Here is a 17,206-nt window from a genome sequence, read left to right as displayed (position 1 = left end):
TGAAGGTCAACTGATCTGGAAATTCATCCTGGTATTTTCAAATTTGCCAGTATGCCAGTATGTCTGCAAATATGTTGGGTAAAAATAAATTATACTGACATTTCTTACATGCAAACATTTGGCATACCAATAGAAAAGCAGCAGCAAAAAAAATCTCTGAATAGGCATTATACAAACAACAACAAAACAGAAATGTATTGAGCTTAAGCAGAAATGGGTATGCAAACCATTAGTTCCAACAGGTTAGCAAGACAAGAAGAGGAAGCTAAGTTAGTCCAGAACTCAAACACAAGTCTGGAGTCATTTGCCTGTATGAAAACACTGTAAATAGTGGAAGGAATTAATTTCACCTGGCCTTTGACATCAACACCTGAGTTTATCAGCTTAGACTTTCTTTAGAGCAAGGGGAAAAGCATGAAACTTTAGGCCCATGATTCATTAGACAAGAATTACACATCTACTTTAGGATGAGATGATTCACACGAAGATCTGACTATTTTTTTGCACTGAAGATACACAAAAAGATCAGGTACAAATGCCTACAGCACATATGGTTAGATGAGTTCCACCCTTCATATCTTGTTTTTCAAAGATACTCACAGCTTATTTGGCCACTGCAATCAATGCATTCTGTGTAATTATCACCCTTGGGGGAAAAAAAAAATCACTCTCTGCCTCAGCTTCTCTCCTTTTAAGAGAGGGATAACAATGGCTTCCTGCTCCAGAGAAATGTTAAGAAATTGCCTGTCATTATTTACAGACTAATTTTACACTCAAGAGGCAAAGTAGAAGAAGTTTAGGCTGACAGAACCACCACCTGTACCACCACCAAAGGAGCTGTCTCCTTTGCTCCACCTCTGTGCTGCAAAGATTATGCTGCAAGTCAGATCTGCTCAATGATCCGGCTGAAAGCTAAACATTCACAGGTCTTGTTTGGCAGGATTAGTTTTCAGACAAATCTTCCGAGCTGATGCGACTCACCTTATGACACAAAGGAAGCAGCAGGGAGCTGATAAAAAGGTGGGGACTGGTCTTAACAGCAGAACTGAAGTCTTAGATCAGCTTCAGACAACCATCAGACTCACATAGTGGTCCAGGACCTTTTAGCAACACAAAACTGGATGAAAGTGTACTCAAGGAGTGTAACAAAAGGCTACTGAAAAATGCAGAAATAAACAAATTAGATTTTCAAGTTTTCTTCAGTTCCCCCAAGAGAAATTCTGGCTTCATATCTACACAAAAAGCAGATGTCCATTTGGTTCAACACATATTTTCCTGCGCATTTATGTGTTACAAACTTTCTCTTGCTAACTTGCTCTTTGTTTCAGCCTGTGATCCTCAAAAGCCAAGAAGGACAAAAAGCTGTCTTTCTGAGGAATACCCACATGGACATTCTGATCGATGTACATGCACTGAACTAAATTTTAAAAAATATTTGCTGCTTATTCCCAAGTATTAATGTAAAAACAACAAAAAAAACATGTTACTGAATGCTCAGTATCAAACATTTGGAGAAAAAAAAAAGGGAAACAAAAACCCCGTCACGTTCATTGTCTCTTTGGATATGGATATATATATATAAACCCACTACTGGAGAGGTAAACTGCATTTCTTTCTACTTCTGGCACACTAGCTGAGACAATTTGCTCAAGTAAGACAGACAACCATATGTGAGATCAAGAATTTCAAGAAAGTAAAAAAGTCATCAGAAATCATAAATATTTGAACCTTCCATTATGATGCCATGACTCGCTGCAGCCTTTAAGAAAAAGCACCTACTTTCCCTCCATCTCATCAAGGAAGATATCAGCCACAAGCAAATGAAGAATTTAAACTGAATGTTAAAAAGTAGGAGTAGAGAAAAGAAACAAAGAGGGTAAATCAGACATTGCAGAGGGTTTTTTCAGGTTTCAGACTGTTGCAAATAAACATCTAGGTGTTTTTAGAGGCAAAGCAACAGAATTTGGAAACTATCAAACAGGAGGAAACTGGCCTCAGTTCTCTCTTGAATTACTAAGGTATTTAGAACAATGGGATCTTAACTCACTTTTTAAACAGGCTTCATTCACCATCTTCATAAGATAGATTTCCTCAAATAAAATATGGTACTGTGGAACAACAAACAACCAAACAACCATCGCTGGCAGCTCTCTATACCCCCTATCTTCTGAGAAGAATTAAAAGGAAAAGAAATCTATAAAATGAAGTATCAAGTTCTATAAAATTGCACAGAACATATCTAGTACACCACATCACTACTTACTACAGACAGTCATATGCCAAGTGTTCCCTCTCCTCAGTTCCAGTCTTTTCTACACTTTCCACATGTACAGCAGCACCACATTTGAATTTTCATACAGACATCTTTTCAAATATCTTTTTAGCAAATATATATATTTTTTAATCAAACCTGCCATGCCAGGTAAAAAAACTATGCACACCAACATTTACATTTCAGCTTGATTTTGCCCCCTTTGTTTGTTTCCCTCCTTTAAGTCTGCTATTGCTTAGAAGATCAGCAATAGAACAACTTGAAACAAAAATACCAGCACCATCACCCACAGATAACTACTTGTACAATTTTTACTACTGTACTGCTAAGTTTTGCCAAGATTTGGGGGACTTGCTTGGTTGTTTTTTTAGTGGCTTTTTTCCCCCTTTTTCCTAAATGCAACTTGACCTGTGGTCACTAGGAGAGCCTGCACAGGAAGCTGGATAGTGAAGACTTTCCCTGCTGCCACTCTCTGCCCAACAACTTTTGTCAACTTGGAGGACAGAGGAACAAATACAAATCAGGATGGGTACCTGGATCACTCAAAAGCTATTTTCTCAGTGACTATACAGTTACACCAATCACTCTTGCACAACTGTTAAAATTGCAGAAGACAGTAAGGATGATGTTTCCATCACTCCAGTGACTTGGAAAGTAAGAAAGACATTTTAAGAAAGAAAAAGAAGTATCACAAAACAAAGGAGCAGAAAAAGATGATGACATTTGGATACAACAAGTACTATGACTTTGGGAAGAAAAAAATGAAAGAGATTTAAATAACCCACAAATAAATCTTTCACTCACTGAAGGGGAAAATACAGAAGAAGAGTGTTAAGCAACCACATCACACAACAGAGCTGACACATAACAACATTAGGATCTGCAGAAAAAGTAGAAGACTGCATCCACTATTCTGTCAACCACATTCCAGCAAAGTATCAGCTCACTCAGGCCCTCCTCAACCTTCCTCTTAATGAGAAAGTGCATTGTTACTGTTGCTATTATTATTGAAATGAGCTGAAGAACTAAAAGGAGGAATGTGTGGCTATGCAAAGTCTTCCTGGGACAGAGAATCCCCCTCCGCTGCTTGTTCAAACAGCTGCATTTAGCACGTTTCTTGTGAAAAACCAAATCCCTAAATGTCCCAATATATGAAACAACCAGTCCACGTACCTAAATCTAAAACTTTTCAAGGGTCTTTTTCAAGGTTCATTCTCAGTTAATCCAGAAAATGTTCTGATTGCCATCAGCAATCACACATAAAGCTCTCGACAGCTTAAACTGAAGTAGCCTTTAGATTCCTAGCTAATTCTTGGAAAAATCTTTAAATATTGGCCTCCACTCCAACACCTTGATCACTGCAAGAACACTGCTCTAAAATGACACTTTGTTTCATATGCTGCTAGTCCAATCAGTCCCTTCTCTTTAAAGGAAAAGCTCAATTAAATTGGGAACTTTTCTTCTGAATTATTTTAAATGGGTTTTTTTCAGTTGTGGTTGAATCTCAGTTAGTGTAATTGCTATTTATATCAAAACATTAGAAGGTCTGGTTATGGGGTTTATTAGAAAAGCAAAATGTGTTTTTAATACTTAAAAAAACCCACAACAAAATACGCCATAGCACTATTTCCATTTGTATTTGCATACCACATGTTCAACAACAAAAAGAGCATTCTGCAGAAAGTTAAAAATCTCAGAAATGTTGCTGAATTAGTAGCTCCTACAGTTTGTTAGTAGGAAAACCGGCTCTGTGCCAGGTTGGAAAGGGGGGGGGGGAGGGGGGGGGCTATCACAAGGGATGTGTGTTAGCTTCGGGATTTAAAAGAAAAAACACATATATTGTAAACTAAAATGTAACACACAAGACAAACAAATGCAGTATCTCTTTGCAAGCAAAGATGTAAAGTAAGTGTCAGTTAAGGCTCGAGCCGCTCGGAGCGCGGGCAGAGCGCGCCGCGTCCCCGCGGCCGCCAGGGCCCGGCCGCACACGCGCGCTGCCCGCGCTCCCGCTCCCACCGGCGAGCGCCGCGGCATCCCGCGGCCGGGAGCAGCGCCTGGCCCGCTGCCCGAGCGGCGAGCTCGCCGAAAAGCAATAGATAGCTTCTGGCAGCGGCGAAGGGGAAAATATTTTGATCATGTGACGCCACACAAGAGAAGTGGTTCGCTTCGTGTGCAACTTGCACGGACGCTGCCACCGGCCCGGCGCCCCGCCGCCCCCCGCCCTTCCCGGCCCCGCGTCCCGCCAGGGAAATGCCTCAACCGGGCGCCGCTTCGGCAAAACAGCCAACGGCATCCGCACATCCCGGCGCGTCCCACGGGCACCACGAACGCACCTCCCTCACAGGAGTCGACCTTTCTGCCTACAGGAAGGGAGAACTTTCAAATACAAGTAAAACTGCCAAGTAAAATTATTTTGCTACTGCTGGTACGCAGCTAAAACAGCCTCAAATGTAACTACCTCTGTTTTTCCAAAAATGTTTCTTTAAATAGCATCTATGACCAACCATAAACTTAAAACAGCAACAGCTCTGAAGAACATGCTTATTACTTTTCTTTGCTTGGGAATTTCAACCAAATTAGAAACACCGAATTTAAAAAAAAAAAAAATCACAAAAGCACATTTATTTTCCATAAATCATGCCTGAAAATAAGACATCAATACCAACGTTTCATATAAACAGAAAATCCAAGATATTCACAACATAAATTGCTACACAAAAAAAAAAAATAAAATACAGAACTCCATACATTCCATCCAAATCAAAGGCTGCAAACAAACCAGCATATTCCTTTGATGCTGTCAAAACAAACCTCCTTATCTTTATTTTTAACTTTAAAAGAATAAAATTTAGGAACTACAAATCCTGTCCTTGTGCTTTCAAAAGAAATTTTCAGAGTTGATGTTCCAGTATCTTGCTTACAAACAAGTAAGTCTGACAAGCTAACCAAATAACATCATCAATGCTGGGAACACCAAGTCTCTCATCCCATCCAAACAGAGGAAGGCACAGTGCAGAGTGGATACCTTCCCATGTAACAAATATTTAGGCTGCCTATTTATTCCACCTTACTCGGTAATTAAAACTGCACATCAAACTCAAACGATTAAATAAGGCAAAAAATATTATTTATTTTAACATGGGGAAACTGAGGTATCAGTCAGTGAAACCAGCAACCCTTAGCTCATGCAGACAGCTGAGAGATCTTAAGAATTCCTGCACCAATTCTCTACTAATATCATTTTCCTGAAGTCACATAATTTACTTACCATGGCTGAATTCAGTGCTTGTGTAAAGAAAGCACTATTCCACTTCAATCTGTGAATTAAGCCATGTCCACACTGGGAACAGCACACACGACTACAATTATGTTTTAAAACAGGATCCCTCCTTTTGGGATTTTCTGAACCGATTTTCTTTCTTTACTCAAATAAAGAAATAAAAACCATGCTCCAACTTGAGGTCCTCCTGTGAAAGACAGCTGTACCAGGGAATGGTGCTACAGCCAGGACAGCCCTCTCTTTGCCACACAACACAGACCTCTTTGCCCTTTTAAAAAGTGACTAAAACCTGTTGTGGAACTATCAACCTTCTGAAAAACTCAGCAAAATACCTCAATAGCCATACCTGCAAACCCTTCAAGAGAGGCTTCTTATAAAGGCTGTTATTTTGGCGGTGAAGATATGCTACCACTCCAATGGTAAATTAAATGCAAAGGGGTTTGCCACAACAGCTATTAGTCAAGGATGCAATTAATTCCCTGAATCCAACTATGTAGCTGCAATAACAGAACTTCACAGTGAACCTGGCCATGTGGTCTTTAAAGGGCAAGTAAATTGATGCAGTAACTTGGCAGAATCACATCCGAGAGAAAGCCTTGCTACATAAGATTTATTTTTTTGAGTAAAAAGATACCTAAAACAAATACCAAATAAAACAAAACAAAAAACCAAAAGAGACATAAAACCCCAAACCACCCCCCCAAAACCCCATGAGTATAAAAAATTGAAGAGGAAGCTTGCAATACTCTAATAGTAACACAACTAACACTATCCCTTAAAAAAAAAAACAAAAAAAAAACAAAAAAAAAAAAACAAAAAAAAAAAAAAAAAAAAAGGGAATTTATACATCAAGGTTTTTTCCCATTCTCATATTCAATCTTTTTTTAGGAACAAACTAAAATTCCACATATATCTACTTTCTTAATTAAAAAAAAAGGTAAAAAAATATTAGAAGAATATTATTTCTCCACTCTCCAATGGTCAGAAAGAGACTGATGTGAGTGGCAGGGGAGATCAGTGGCACAGCTTTACAGATGGGAGTGTCAGAGGGCCTATCACTCAGATGGATGTCTTAATAAACAATTACTACATCACAAACCTGAATTCAGTATCTTTTCAAATCTGAGAAGCCTACAACATAGGGCAAAGATAGAGCACAGCAGTGAATTATTAAAGGCAGGACATCATTTGGCAATTGTGCATGTTTAGTTGCAAAACAAATTTTACAAATTAATAGATCTTAAAATTAGAGAAAAACTAATAAATAGATGACATACTTCTACACATGGTTAGTCCTGACGTAATTACTAACACACAATGACTCAAATACAAAAAGTAATATGAATGTAGATCACACACTGATAGGTCTGCACTGAAAGCAATTCCTTATACATGCTGCAGAACCATCAAACTCTGTTTTACATCCATAAACTGGCTACTACACATTCAGAAATTCAGCCACTTCATAAACTTGTTAATTTACAAGGAAACTAACATTTCCACTGTACATGGAATATAAATGCACAATGTATCAACACCCTTTCAAATCATGTCTGCCAAAAACTTTTACACAGATTTCACATTAGTTTTAATAAACATAGATAAACTATTTAAATGAAAGCTTTAGGACAATAATCTCAGGTTTCCCAATTTCCAAAACAACTGCAGGCACCTTCAGATAACATAAGCATCCTAGATTGTAAACACCAAGTTTGATAAAAGGTACTTCATATTTGCAGTAAGAACAATTCCCATGTGAAAAGCAATCTTTAAATAAGACACAACAACTATGATTTCTGCATCAAATCTGTTCACTTCAAAACTGAAGAGAATGTATCTGCCAGATAAAACAACTGGACTTGGTGGTAAGGGAGTCTGTGCCTGCACCCTCATGCTGACCCCACCCCAGCACACACTGGTGCTCTATGCAAAATACTCATCAAAAGACAAGTTCTGTGATACTTGTTAAGCTTCTGGGCACTTGTTCAACTCAAGTTTCCTCAGAGTTTAATTTCTATGAGAAATTTAGTATCTTTATATAGATGATATTGGGTATGTAATGATAAAATAGTGCAAGGAATACTGAAATTCTGAATTACGGTGCCTTTAGTTTAACGTGACTGTACTGATAGAGCAGAAAATCTCTTGTTTCGCTCAGTTATTTGTCTTCTTACTCGCTGAATAGATTCCAGTAAAGCTTACGTTCTCCCACAACAGAATGTTTACACAATAAGATTAGATTTATTAAAAAACTAGAGCTTATGGCACCAAGACCCTGATTATTTCCAAAACACCTGTCCTTGTGTGTGCCTGTCTGAAGAAAAGTGGATGTAATGTGCCTCAGTTTCCCCACCCTGTACTACAGAAAGAATAATTTTTTACTCCAGTCCAAGGCACTCTAGAAAAATAGTGTAAAGATCAAATGTACTTGGAATATTGTTACTGAGAAGATAAAGGTAGCTAAAATCAATTCTGTACAAATTAGCCACTGTCCCCACTGTTCACAGATTCACACAGGTTTTTTAAGATACATTCATCCTTGAGGATTCCTTGACAGCAGTGGAACACCACCAAGGATGTGTTTGACTTTTTTGGAGCTGATGTGCTCCTGGTGGATCACTGGATGCCACACTCTCAGAACTGGAAGTATAACAATGGAAATTGTCTGGCCTACCTGCAACACAAACACTGCAGCACTCTGCCAGCACATCAGCATTTGTGTGTGAAACTGAGCATGAACAGGTACCATTGGGGAACAGAAAATGTAAAAGGGTAATACTATGATCTGAATGGAAAAACATACAGTAAATATACAGAAACCCTTCAGGTCTACTAAAAATATTTTTAAATTTATTAAGAGGTAAGACTTCCTTAAAATAAATTTTACTCTAATATGATTGGCTCCACAAGATTTTTGGCATTACATTTATTTGCGTCTATAAGCACCAAGCGATACAAAAACAACACTGCTAAGCAGCACTTTTCTCTTACTAGTTTTCAAAACAAATTTGAAAACCACTAAGGTATACTTTTAATTTAAGTTTAATTAAAGTCCTCATTCAATCGTACCAAAACATATATTTAACACTATGTAAATAGCCCCAAAATTGAAAGAAAAAAGTTTTTTTCCCAAGTACCTTAATAATCACAATTCTAAAATATATTCTAGCAAGTTAGCCTACCACAAACACATGCTACTGAAATTCTGCAGCCTTGAGCATGCATGCACAGTGAATGTGGCAACACTGCTTTACATATCCACAGAGAATCTTCAAAGCTTCCTGCTAAATGGCACATTTTGAAGAAGTACTAAAAGAAGTAACTGGTGTAGGGCACAGGTACAATCCTAGGGACCAAAGAGTAAATAAACTACTGCCATTCTTACATTAACAATTAGAATGTCAAAATAACTATAACAAAATACCTGAGGAATAAAACTAAGATCTATCAGTAGCTAATCAAACTTGTTTTCACTGCACAAATTTAATCTAGTTTTAACTAAGATACTATTTCAGAATGAATAAACATCACCTAGCAGACCATGCTTAGTAATTTCAAAAACATTATTTTACATATGTAACTAGAAAATTTAGCAATGGATTACATTCCTTAGTTTTTGTCTCCCGAGATTCAGATCAGAATGCCAAAAAGATGGTAATCAACTGCTTAGTAGAAGAATCCTTACATTATGGAAGCAGTAATAGAGTAGGCAGGTTTGCATCTCTCTTTCTTCATTGTATCTCGTACACAGGGTTCTGCTGTTCCATGTGTAGGCATAAGCGCTACTACAGAAACCAATAACTGAACACCAAACCACAAAGTGTCAAATATATGGTCGTAATATATATATAGATGCTACTAACTGTGAATATTGCTATTTGCTACTTCTAAATAGAAGCTATGTGAATACTAAAATGTTTATTTGAAACTGCACAGGGAAAAATATATTTTATTCTCCCATTGAGACATCAAGAATCTATTCACCACACTAACAGCTGTTTAATGGCCTTCAGGCACAGGACATGATTCTGTAGCCTTGGCTTAGCCAGAACTGTCAATACGGGCAATCTATTTGGCATAAAAAGAGCTGCAGAATCAGGCATATTCAGAGTTTCTCTGCAACAAAACAAACAATACATACACAAACTCACAGCAGCTCAAAAGATTTTCTTCTAACATTTCCTCTGTATCTTATACAGGTAATCCTGAAAAGACCCAGGTTCTCTCCTTCTGTGTAGGTGTATGTAAATCATACACACGTGCACAAAGGAGAAAGATGTGTATAAAGTGCACACTGACAGGCCAGCTAATGTGTTAAACTACTGCAGTGCAAATCAGAAGTGAAGAATAAAAGGAGCCTTAGGACTCCAAATATCTGTACACTGTCAAGGATTAATCAATAATCAAAAGATCTGAATGACAAGGTACTGTACTAGCATCATACAAGTCCCCCACGACGAAATCAATGTATCTGTGTGAGCAACATCCATCTGCTTCGAAAATGTGCTTTTCTTCAGAAGCAGGAAGCCTCTGATGCATGCTTCCATCATATCTCTCAGTTGGGTAAGGTGATTTAATCAAATGGAAACAAAATTTTCTTAAATAATTTAATCGGCTGGACAAATACAAAACTTAGTTCGGAGTAGGATGCCACAGTTCTTCATATTACAAAAATTACCCATGCCGAGGCAAAAATTTCCTGAACAAGCATCTCAGATGTTGTAACCTACTGTCAGTCCTTTTTCTCTGTTCACAGGACAATAGTTCCTTATAGGCTTAGGGGCCAATCAACATCTGCTTTACAAAGACACATGACAAGTGAGCATATTCTAATGTGTGTATACACATATCAAGAGTACACACACAGATGATTATTAATAAAATTGAAGAGAAGTCTTCTGTTCAGATGCTGGACTAAATATACATTTTCTCTTTCAAAGAGCAATCAATTTCTCTACTTACAGGAAGATTGACATGTGGGAATTAAAAATAAATAACAGTGTACAAGACCAATTGTGTTCTGCAAGCTAATGGTAACTACTTCTTGACAGAACCCATTTTATACATCAAAAAATATTAATTTAAAACCCCCCCAAAAAAATTTATCTCAATCTCTTACTGGTTAAATGGAAAAATCATAATACAAAAAACAATGATGTCTTGCCTTTATGACAATTATTTTGAGGAAAAAATAATTTTAAAAATAATCAAAGAAATTGTGCTCTTGACAGACTATTTTTCTGAGCTGCATGACAATCCATACGGTGCAAAAAAAAAGAAAAAAGAAATCTGTAAGAGAGGACGTAAACCCATAAATATAAGGAAGTATTTCTAAGGGTCATACTGAGGACATAAATGAATTTGCTCTCACTCCTCCAATAAAAATAAAATACTTTAAACAATCTCTGCCACGAAGAAAGAGCACCCTGAACTAGCACGTACATGTGTGACAATGGTTTTCCTATCTTTTAAAGCTACAAATTCTGAACTACCTGTTTAAAAGGAGACAATGCAAATATTTTAGAGTAATTATGAAACGTTATGCATACAAGGTCACATTACATTATGGCTTCCAGTGACCCTTTTGCCATCACAAATTTTAAAAACGGTAAAAATTAACACACACACAAAAATCTTATTTCCTTGGAAGAAAAAGAAAGGAAAATGGAATAAAAATTAAAAACATGACAGGAATGGTCTATTGGAAGTAGACAAACACACACACAGCCCATCTAAGGGCTATTTTTTTTTCCAGTATTAATACACCATTTACAATATTAAGCAGTGATTTCTCCAGATTCTATTAATTACTTTATGGAAAGATCCAGCCATTGGAGGACCCCAAAAGCATACACCTGCATTTGTTCTTGTCAGACCTTGCTGTTAAAAGCTGTTAAAAGATTTAACAGTTCTTAATAGAAAGATCTTGTTGAAGGGAGAAGAAACCCATAAAATTCTAATGCAGTACTCCATTTAACACAATTCACTTTCCTACTGAGAATTCAAGCCTAATCTCACACTTGTGTAGAAAAATAATGAGATCAACAACTCCCGATGCTTCTTGAAGTATTCTAACCACAGTCCAAACCCAAAAGCACGTTTTCTCCCGAATATCTGGATTTGTTGCAGAGCTGAAACAAACACAACCTCTGGCAGAGCGGTTCCTTCTTCCCTTCTTTGTACAATACACGGCATTTTCCCACCTACAGCAGCTCACATGCAAACACGATCTTTTTAAGAGGCATGCACACGTTAGGCATCGAGCTAACAGAAACGCAACAAAATTAGTATTTGGTTTCTTTTTTTTAATAAAAATCCAATCCCTTGCACAACATCCGTAATCCGCAACATTACAATATATTTAGGTTTGTCAGGGTTGGGTTGTTTTTTTTTTTTTTCCTAAGAAGGCACGAGCGCGAGCCGAAAACCCGAACTCTCGTCCAAAAGCACTGTTATTACGAGGCACTTTCCCTACCGCCTCTAATTAGCGCGGAATTAAAAATCTAAAATAAGTAAGCAAAGATAGGTAAGTAGATAAATCAATCGGTGCCCAGGAGAAGCAGGCGGCGCGGGCAGGCCGGGGGCGGGGGAAGGTGCCCGCGCTGCGCTGGCGGCGGTGCCCCCCGGAGCCGGCGGTGCCCCCCGGAGCCGGCGGTGCCCCGGAGCCGGCGGTGCCCCGGTGCCCCCCGGAGCCGGCGGTGCCCCCCGGAGCCGGCGGTGCCCCGGAGCCGGCGGTGCCCCGGAGCCGGCGGTGCCCCCCGGAGCCGGCGGTGCCCCGGAGCCGGCGGTGCCCCGGAGCCCCCCGGAGCCGGCGGTGCCCCCCGGAGCCGGCGGTGCCCCGGTGCCCCCCGGAGCCGGCGGTGCCCCCCGGAGCCGGCGGTGCCCCGGTGCCCCCCGGAGCCGGCGGCGCTGGCGGCGGGGGCTCCTGTGCCTGCGCCGCTCCAGCGCCTCTATTTACATCAGCGGCGCGAGGTGCCCAATGGCGCGCGCGGAGCCAATCAGATGGCAGATTAGATGTCAACTCGGAGGCAGCTGTCGGGAGACGGTTGCAGCCAGTTTACCTCCACAATTCAAATTCCCAACCTGGCGGGCGGAGGAGACCCGGACGCTCCTCCAAGGGTCGCGCCCGGCAGCCGGCATTCCTGCCGCGCCGCGCCGCGCCGCCCCGGAAAGGCGCTACGCCGCGCCCGCCGCCCCGCGATCATCGCGCCTGCCTATCGATCGGATCCATCCATCCATCGATCGCCGGAGTTACCGGGGCTGGGGCAGAGGAGTGCGGGAGGGAGCGGGGGCGGCGGCCTGCCCCGGTGCCCGCGCCCCATCGCTTACGCCAAGGACTTTTCCCTCTTTTTTTTTTTTTTTCCCCTTTCTCCTTTTTTCTTTTCTTTTTTTTTTTTTTTTTTAAATTTCCGCGTGTGTTTGCGGAGAAGTGAAAGGCAATTACGCGTCCGCGCACCGGGCACGCTCCTGCCGGCGGGCGAGTCCCCTGCAGGTCACCGGGCCGGGACGACCCGCGCGGACCGGGCGCACACGCGCGCACACACGCGCGCGCGCGCTCTTCCCACAGGGAAAGGAGCGCGGCCGCGTTACGTGGATCTCACTGCGGTAACTCCAATCAGTGACAAACTAATTTGCTGAGAGCGCGCAACGGCGCAACTCGTTCTGCTCGGAGATCGAAAAAAAAAAAAAAAAAAAAAAAAAAAAAAAAAGCAACGGGTTAAAGAGAGAAGGAAAAAAAGGGCCCGTGAAAGATAATGGACGTTATCCCCCGGGAGCCCCCCGGTCCGGCACTCCGGTTACAAAATCCAATCCCCCGCCCCCGTCCGTCCCGAGCTGTTTGTCCTCCGGGCCCTGCGTCTCTCCGACACTGTTTCAAAGTGGTGGGAGAAAATATTAATTGGGTCTGAGAACAACCTAATTTCGGCAGCGAAAGCCACACTCCGGTGCCTCCAGCCCCAACGGGGCCGTGCATTGTGCACAGCTCACCCTCGCTACGGAGGCAGCGAGGGGCAAAAGTGGCCCAGAAGAGAACGGGGGGGGGGGGGGGGGAAGGGGGGGTAAAGAGAAAAAAAAAATAAAATACAAAAAAAAGGGGGTGGGGGAGAGAAAGAAAGTGAATTATAAAGAAACTAAGACCCCGACACGAGCGACACAGACACGAACCGTCATTAACCGAGCGCGGGGAGTTACCTGGGTCCTGCTGATGGCCTGCCCGGTGTTCCCGGGGCTCATCGCCGGGTGGTTCCTTTGTTGAGCCGCTGCCCAGGCCGGGTTCGCCGCTCCGTACTGGGCGCCCATGTCCTTGCCCATGCCCATGCCCGCCGCTGCCTGCTGGCTTCCCGGGGCGGCCGCCGCTGCCTGGGGCTGGGGTTGCGGCGGGGCGCTGGGGCTGCTGTAGTCGGGGTAGCTGCTGCCGTAGCTCCGCATCATGGGGCTGGGGGACGTGAGCAGCTGGTTCAGGGTAGGGGTGGCCCCGGACGGGTGCTGGTTCTGCCCGGAGAACCGCGCAAAGCCGCCGGCCGCCGCCGCCGCGCCGGCACCAGCCTTGCCGAGGCCGGCTCCGCCGCCGGGGCCCATCATCATGCCGCCGCCGGGCTGCCTCGGGGAGCTCAGCACCCCGTATCCCGCCGCGGAGCCCCCGTAGCCGCCGCCGCCTGCCCCAGCGGCCGCCGCCGCCGCCGCCACGGCTCCCGCGCCGCCGCCGCCGCCCGCGCCGCCGCCGCCGGGGCCGCGGCCGTAGCCCGGGTAGTGGTTGTACTGGCTGTTGGGGTACCCTTCGTGGGAGTTCTGCAGGGGGTCCATGCTGTTGGGGGCCGCCGTGGGGTGCATTATCCCCATCCCAGGGCTTTGTTGTCCGCCATGTTGATCAAAGCAAGGCCCGGCGCGGCTCGCCGTAGCGCTGCTGGCAGGGGCAGGGGCAGGGTTGCCATAATAGCTATTGAACTCCGAGACACCCACCGCGGAGGGGCCGCCGCCGCCTCCCCCGCTCCCGCCGCCGCCGCCGAGGCCGCCGCCGCCGCTCCCAGCGCTCGGGGGCGGCTGCTGGGGCTGCTGCTGTCCGCCCAGGGGTCCCAAGCCGGGGTGGTCGTAGCGGCCGCCGATGGGCTCGCCCATCTTGCCGGGCATCTCCTCCTCGTCGGCGCCTTTATTCAGCATTTGCTGCGGCTGCTGGGTGGGCTCGGCCTGAGCGCCCAAAACACTGTCTTTTCCTCCATGTTGCTGCTGCTCCATGTCTGCACTGGGCTGAGCAGCGCCGCCACCGCCACCGCCGTTGTTGTTGCTGCCGCTGCCGCCGCCGCCGCCGCCGAGGCTGCTGTTGTTATTCTGCACGGGATGGTGCTGAGGCGGCGGCTGCTGCGGCGGCGGCGGCGGGAATTGATTTAGCTGCTGCTGTAGTGCATGGTGGTGGTGGTGCGGGTGGTGGGCATGGTGGTGGTGGGCATGGTGATGCGGGTGGTGGGCATGGTGGTGGTGGGGCGGCGCGGCGGGGTGATCGCCTCCGACGCTCTTCAGCTTGTGGTTGGGGAGCAGCCCCGTCTCCATAGCCGAGCCCGGGTTGGAGGAGGAGGAGGAGGAGGAGGAAGAAGACGAAGAAGATAACTCCGAGGAGCTTCCACCTTCCTTCAGAGCCGGCTCCGAGGAGGAGCCGCCACCGCCGCCGCTGGCGTTGTTGTTGTTACCGGCGGCAGCGGCGGGAGCCGCGTTATTGGCCATGTTCGGCGGCTCGCTGCGGTGGTGGTGGTGAAGATGGTGATCTAAATTATTCACGCTGTTGCTGCCGGCCGGACTCCCCTCGCCGACCCCCAGTGCGGGGCCCGGCCCGGGAGCCCCGGCCCCCCCCGGGCCTCGCTCTGGGCCCAGGCCGCTCGGCAGGCTCGGGGCTTTGCCCTTGCTGTTGTTCGCACTCGCCGGAGCCGCTGCGACTTGCGCGGCCATGATCATCGCAACATTGCGAGTCCGGAGAAATTGGTGCAGATAATAGTAACTACAGAAAAATTTAAAAAACCCCAAAACTGAAAAACTAAACAAACAAACAAAAAAATCTACTCCCACCCTGAAAAATGGGGGGTGAGCAGAGGGGTGGGGGGAAGGAGAGGAGAGGGGCAGAAGGGGAAGCGGCCGGGGCAGGGACTTGACTGAGCCCAGAGTATCCCCTGCGGACCGCTCCGCACGCACCGAGTTACAGCGATTTCCCTCCCCGAGTCCGTGGTTGAGGTTAGAAATGGTAAGAACGCCTTACGGTCCGTGCCCGTTCCCGCTGTGTGATTTCACGTTGAAAGTTTTTTGTTCAGGTTTAAATGAAACTTTTTTTTTTTCTCCTCCTTTCCTCCCTAACCCGGATATGGGTAAACACACGTCTGCCGGAGCCGCGCTGGCCCAGCATGGCATGAGCGAGCGAGCGAGCCAGCGCCGGCAGCCATCGCCCCCTCCGCCCCGATCGCTCCCGCGCACCCGCAAAACGCGGACTGGACTCCACGCTGGACTCGATCGGGCGCCCGCTCCCCTCCCTGCTCTCCCGGCAGCGCGGCGGGATGGGGGGCGCGGCCCTCGCGGGTCCCCCCGCTCCCAGCGGGGTCCCGCCCGTGTGCGCGCCGGGGGTCGCGGCCTGCGCGGAGCACCGAACCCGCGGGAGCTGCTCCGAGCGAGGGGTCGAGGCGGGCCCCGACGGGCGCCGCTGGGCGGGGCGGGGAGCGGGACTGTCCCCGGTGCTGCGGGGCCGAGGGTGCCGCCGGCGGCGCTGCCCCGCGCGGGCCGGTTCGGCGGGAGGGAGGCGAGGAGCCGCCATGCGCTCCAGCTGTGCCGGAGAAGATGGATCGGTCAAACTTTGGGGGGCCGCACGCTGCCCCCCAGCCCCGTGTTCCGTGCTCAGCAGCCGCCTCCTGTTCCGAGGGCAGGGACACGTTTGTCCGTGTGACGGAGAAATTAGACTTGTTTTGGATTCCCCCCCCCCACAAGCCACCCGCCCCTTGAAGATTTATATTTGTATGTATAGACGGTTATAACATTTAACCTACAATTCTGCAGTGGTAGCATCTTTGCAGTTGTCCACATTGTCCAGCTGTCTCCAAATTCTAACGGTCATTTGCACTGATGATGCTTTTATATATAGGGCCGTTTTCAATATGTTCTGTGTACTTATTTGCAGTTCAACAAGAGATGATCAAAGAGCCAGAGACATTTTCAGTCTCATAATTGATTCCCCAAACAATATAATTTCCAGTATGCACAAGACACTCATGTAAACGTAGTAACACAAAACCCAAAATATATAATCTGAGTAACTTGCTCCAAATGGAAAGCTGCTGCTGACCTACATTTTTGAACTAGAATGGTTTGAAGGTTTTTTTATAACTATCTTAATACAAGGGATACCTTAGTATAACAAAAGGTAATAGTCACACATTACGTTGAACTAATGAAAGCATTTGGGAGATTAAATACTTGGCTATGAATACAGCAAACTGGGATATTAGCGAACGTTTTCAAAACAGCAAGGGTCTAAACCACGATGTTTTAAATTAATATATTTATACGGTCTGTTAAAGTTAAGCACGTTTTCAAATTTCAAAATGGATAAATAGGAGATACAATCATAATGGTAGAGAAAAAAGCATATCAAGAAAGATGCTGTCATGAGTAGGTAGGCTTTTTTG

General features: G+C 45.1%; 1 protein-coding gene across 9 annotated transcripts in view; it reads right to left on the bottom strand.

Annotated features, from left to right (window-relative positions):
• The window catches only part of ARID1B (AT-rich interaction domain 1B), a 325,659-nt gene extending 309,682 nt beyond the window's left edge, over positions 1 to 15,977 (bottom strand). For 6 of the 9 annotated variants that reach the window (XM_085575256.1, XM_021532087.4, XM_085575257.1 and 3 more), the window contains exon 1: positions 13,743 to 15,977. In XM_085575256.1, the coding sequence (XP_085431382.1) occupies positions 13,743 to 15,494 (1,752 nt within the window). In that variant the 5' untranslated portion in view covers positions 15,495 to 15,977. The remainder of the gene's footprint in view (positions 1 to 13,742) is intronic. The other 3 variants (XM_021532088.4, XM_021532089.4, XM_085575254.1) reach the window with 2 other exon arrangements.
• Between the last annotated feature and the right edge of the window lie 1,229 nt (positions 15,978 to 17,206).

This window comes from Lonchura striata, chromosome 3, assembly GCF_050655825.1.
Source record: "Lonchura striata isolate lonStrDom1 chromosome 3, ASM5065582v1, whole genome shotgun sequence".
NCBI classification, from domain to species: Eukaryota; Metazoa; Chordata; class Aves; order Passeriformes; family Estrildidae; genus Lonchura; species Lonchura striata.
The sequence above is the reverse complement of the archived record's forward strand: the minus strand, read 5'-3'. Positions and strand labels throughout refer to the sequence as shown.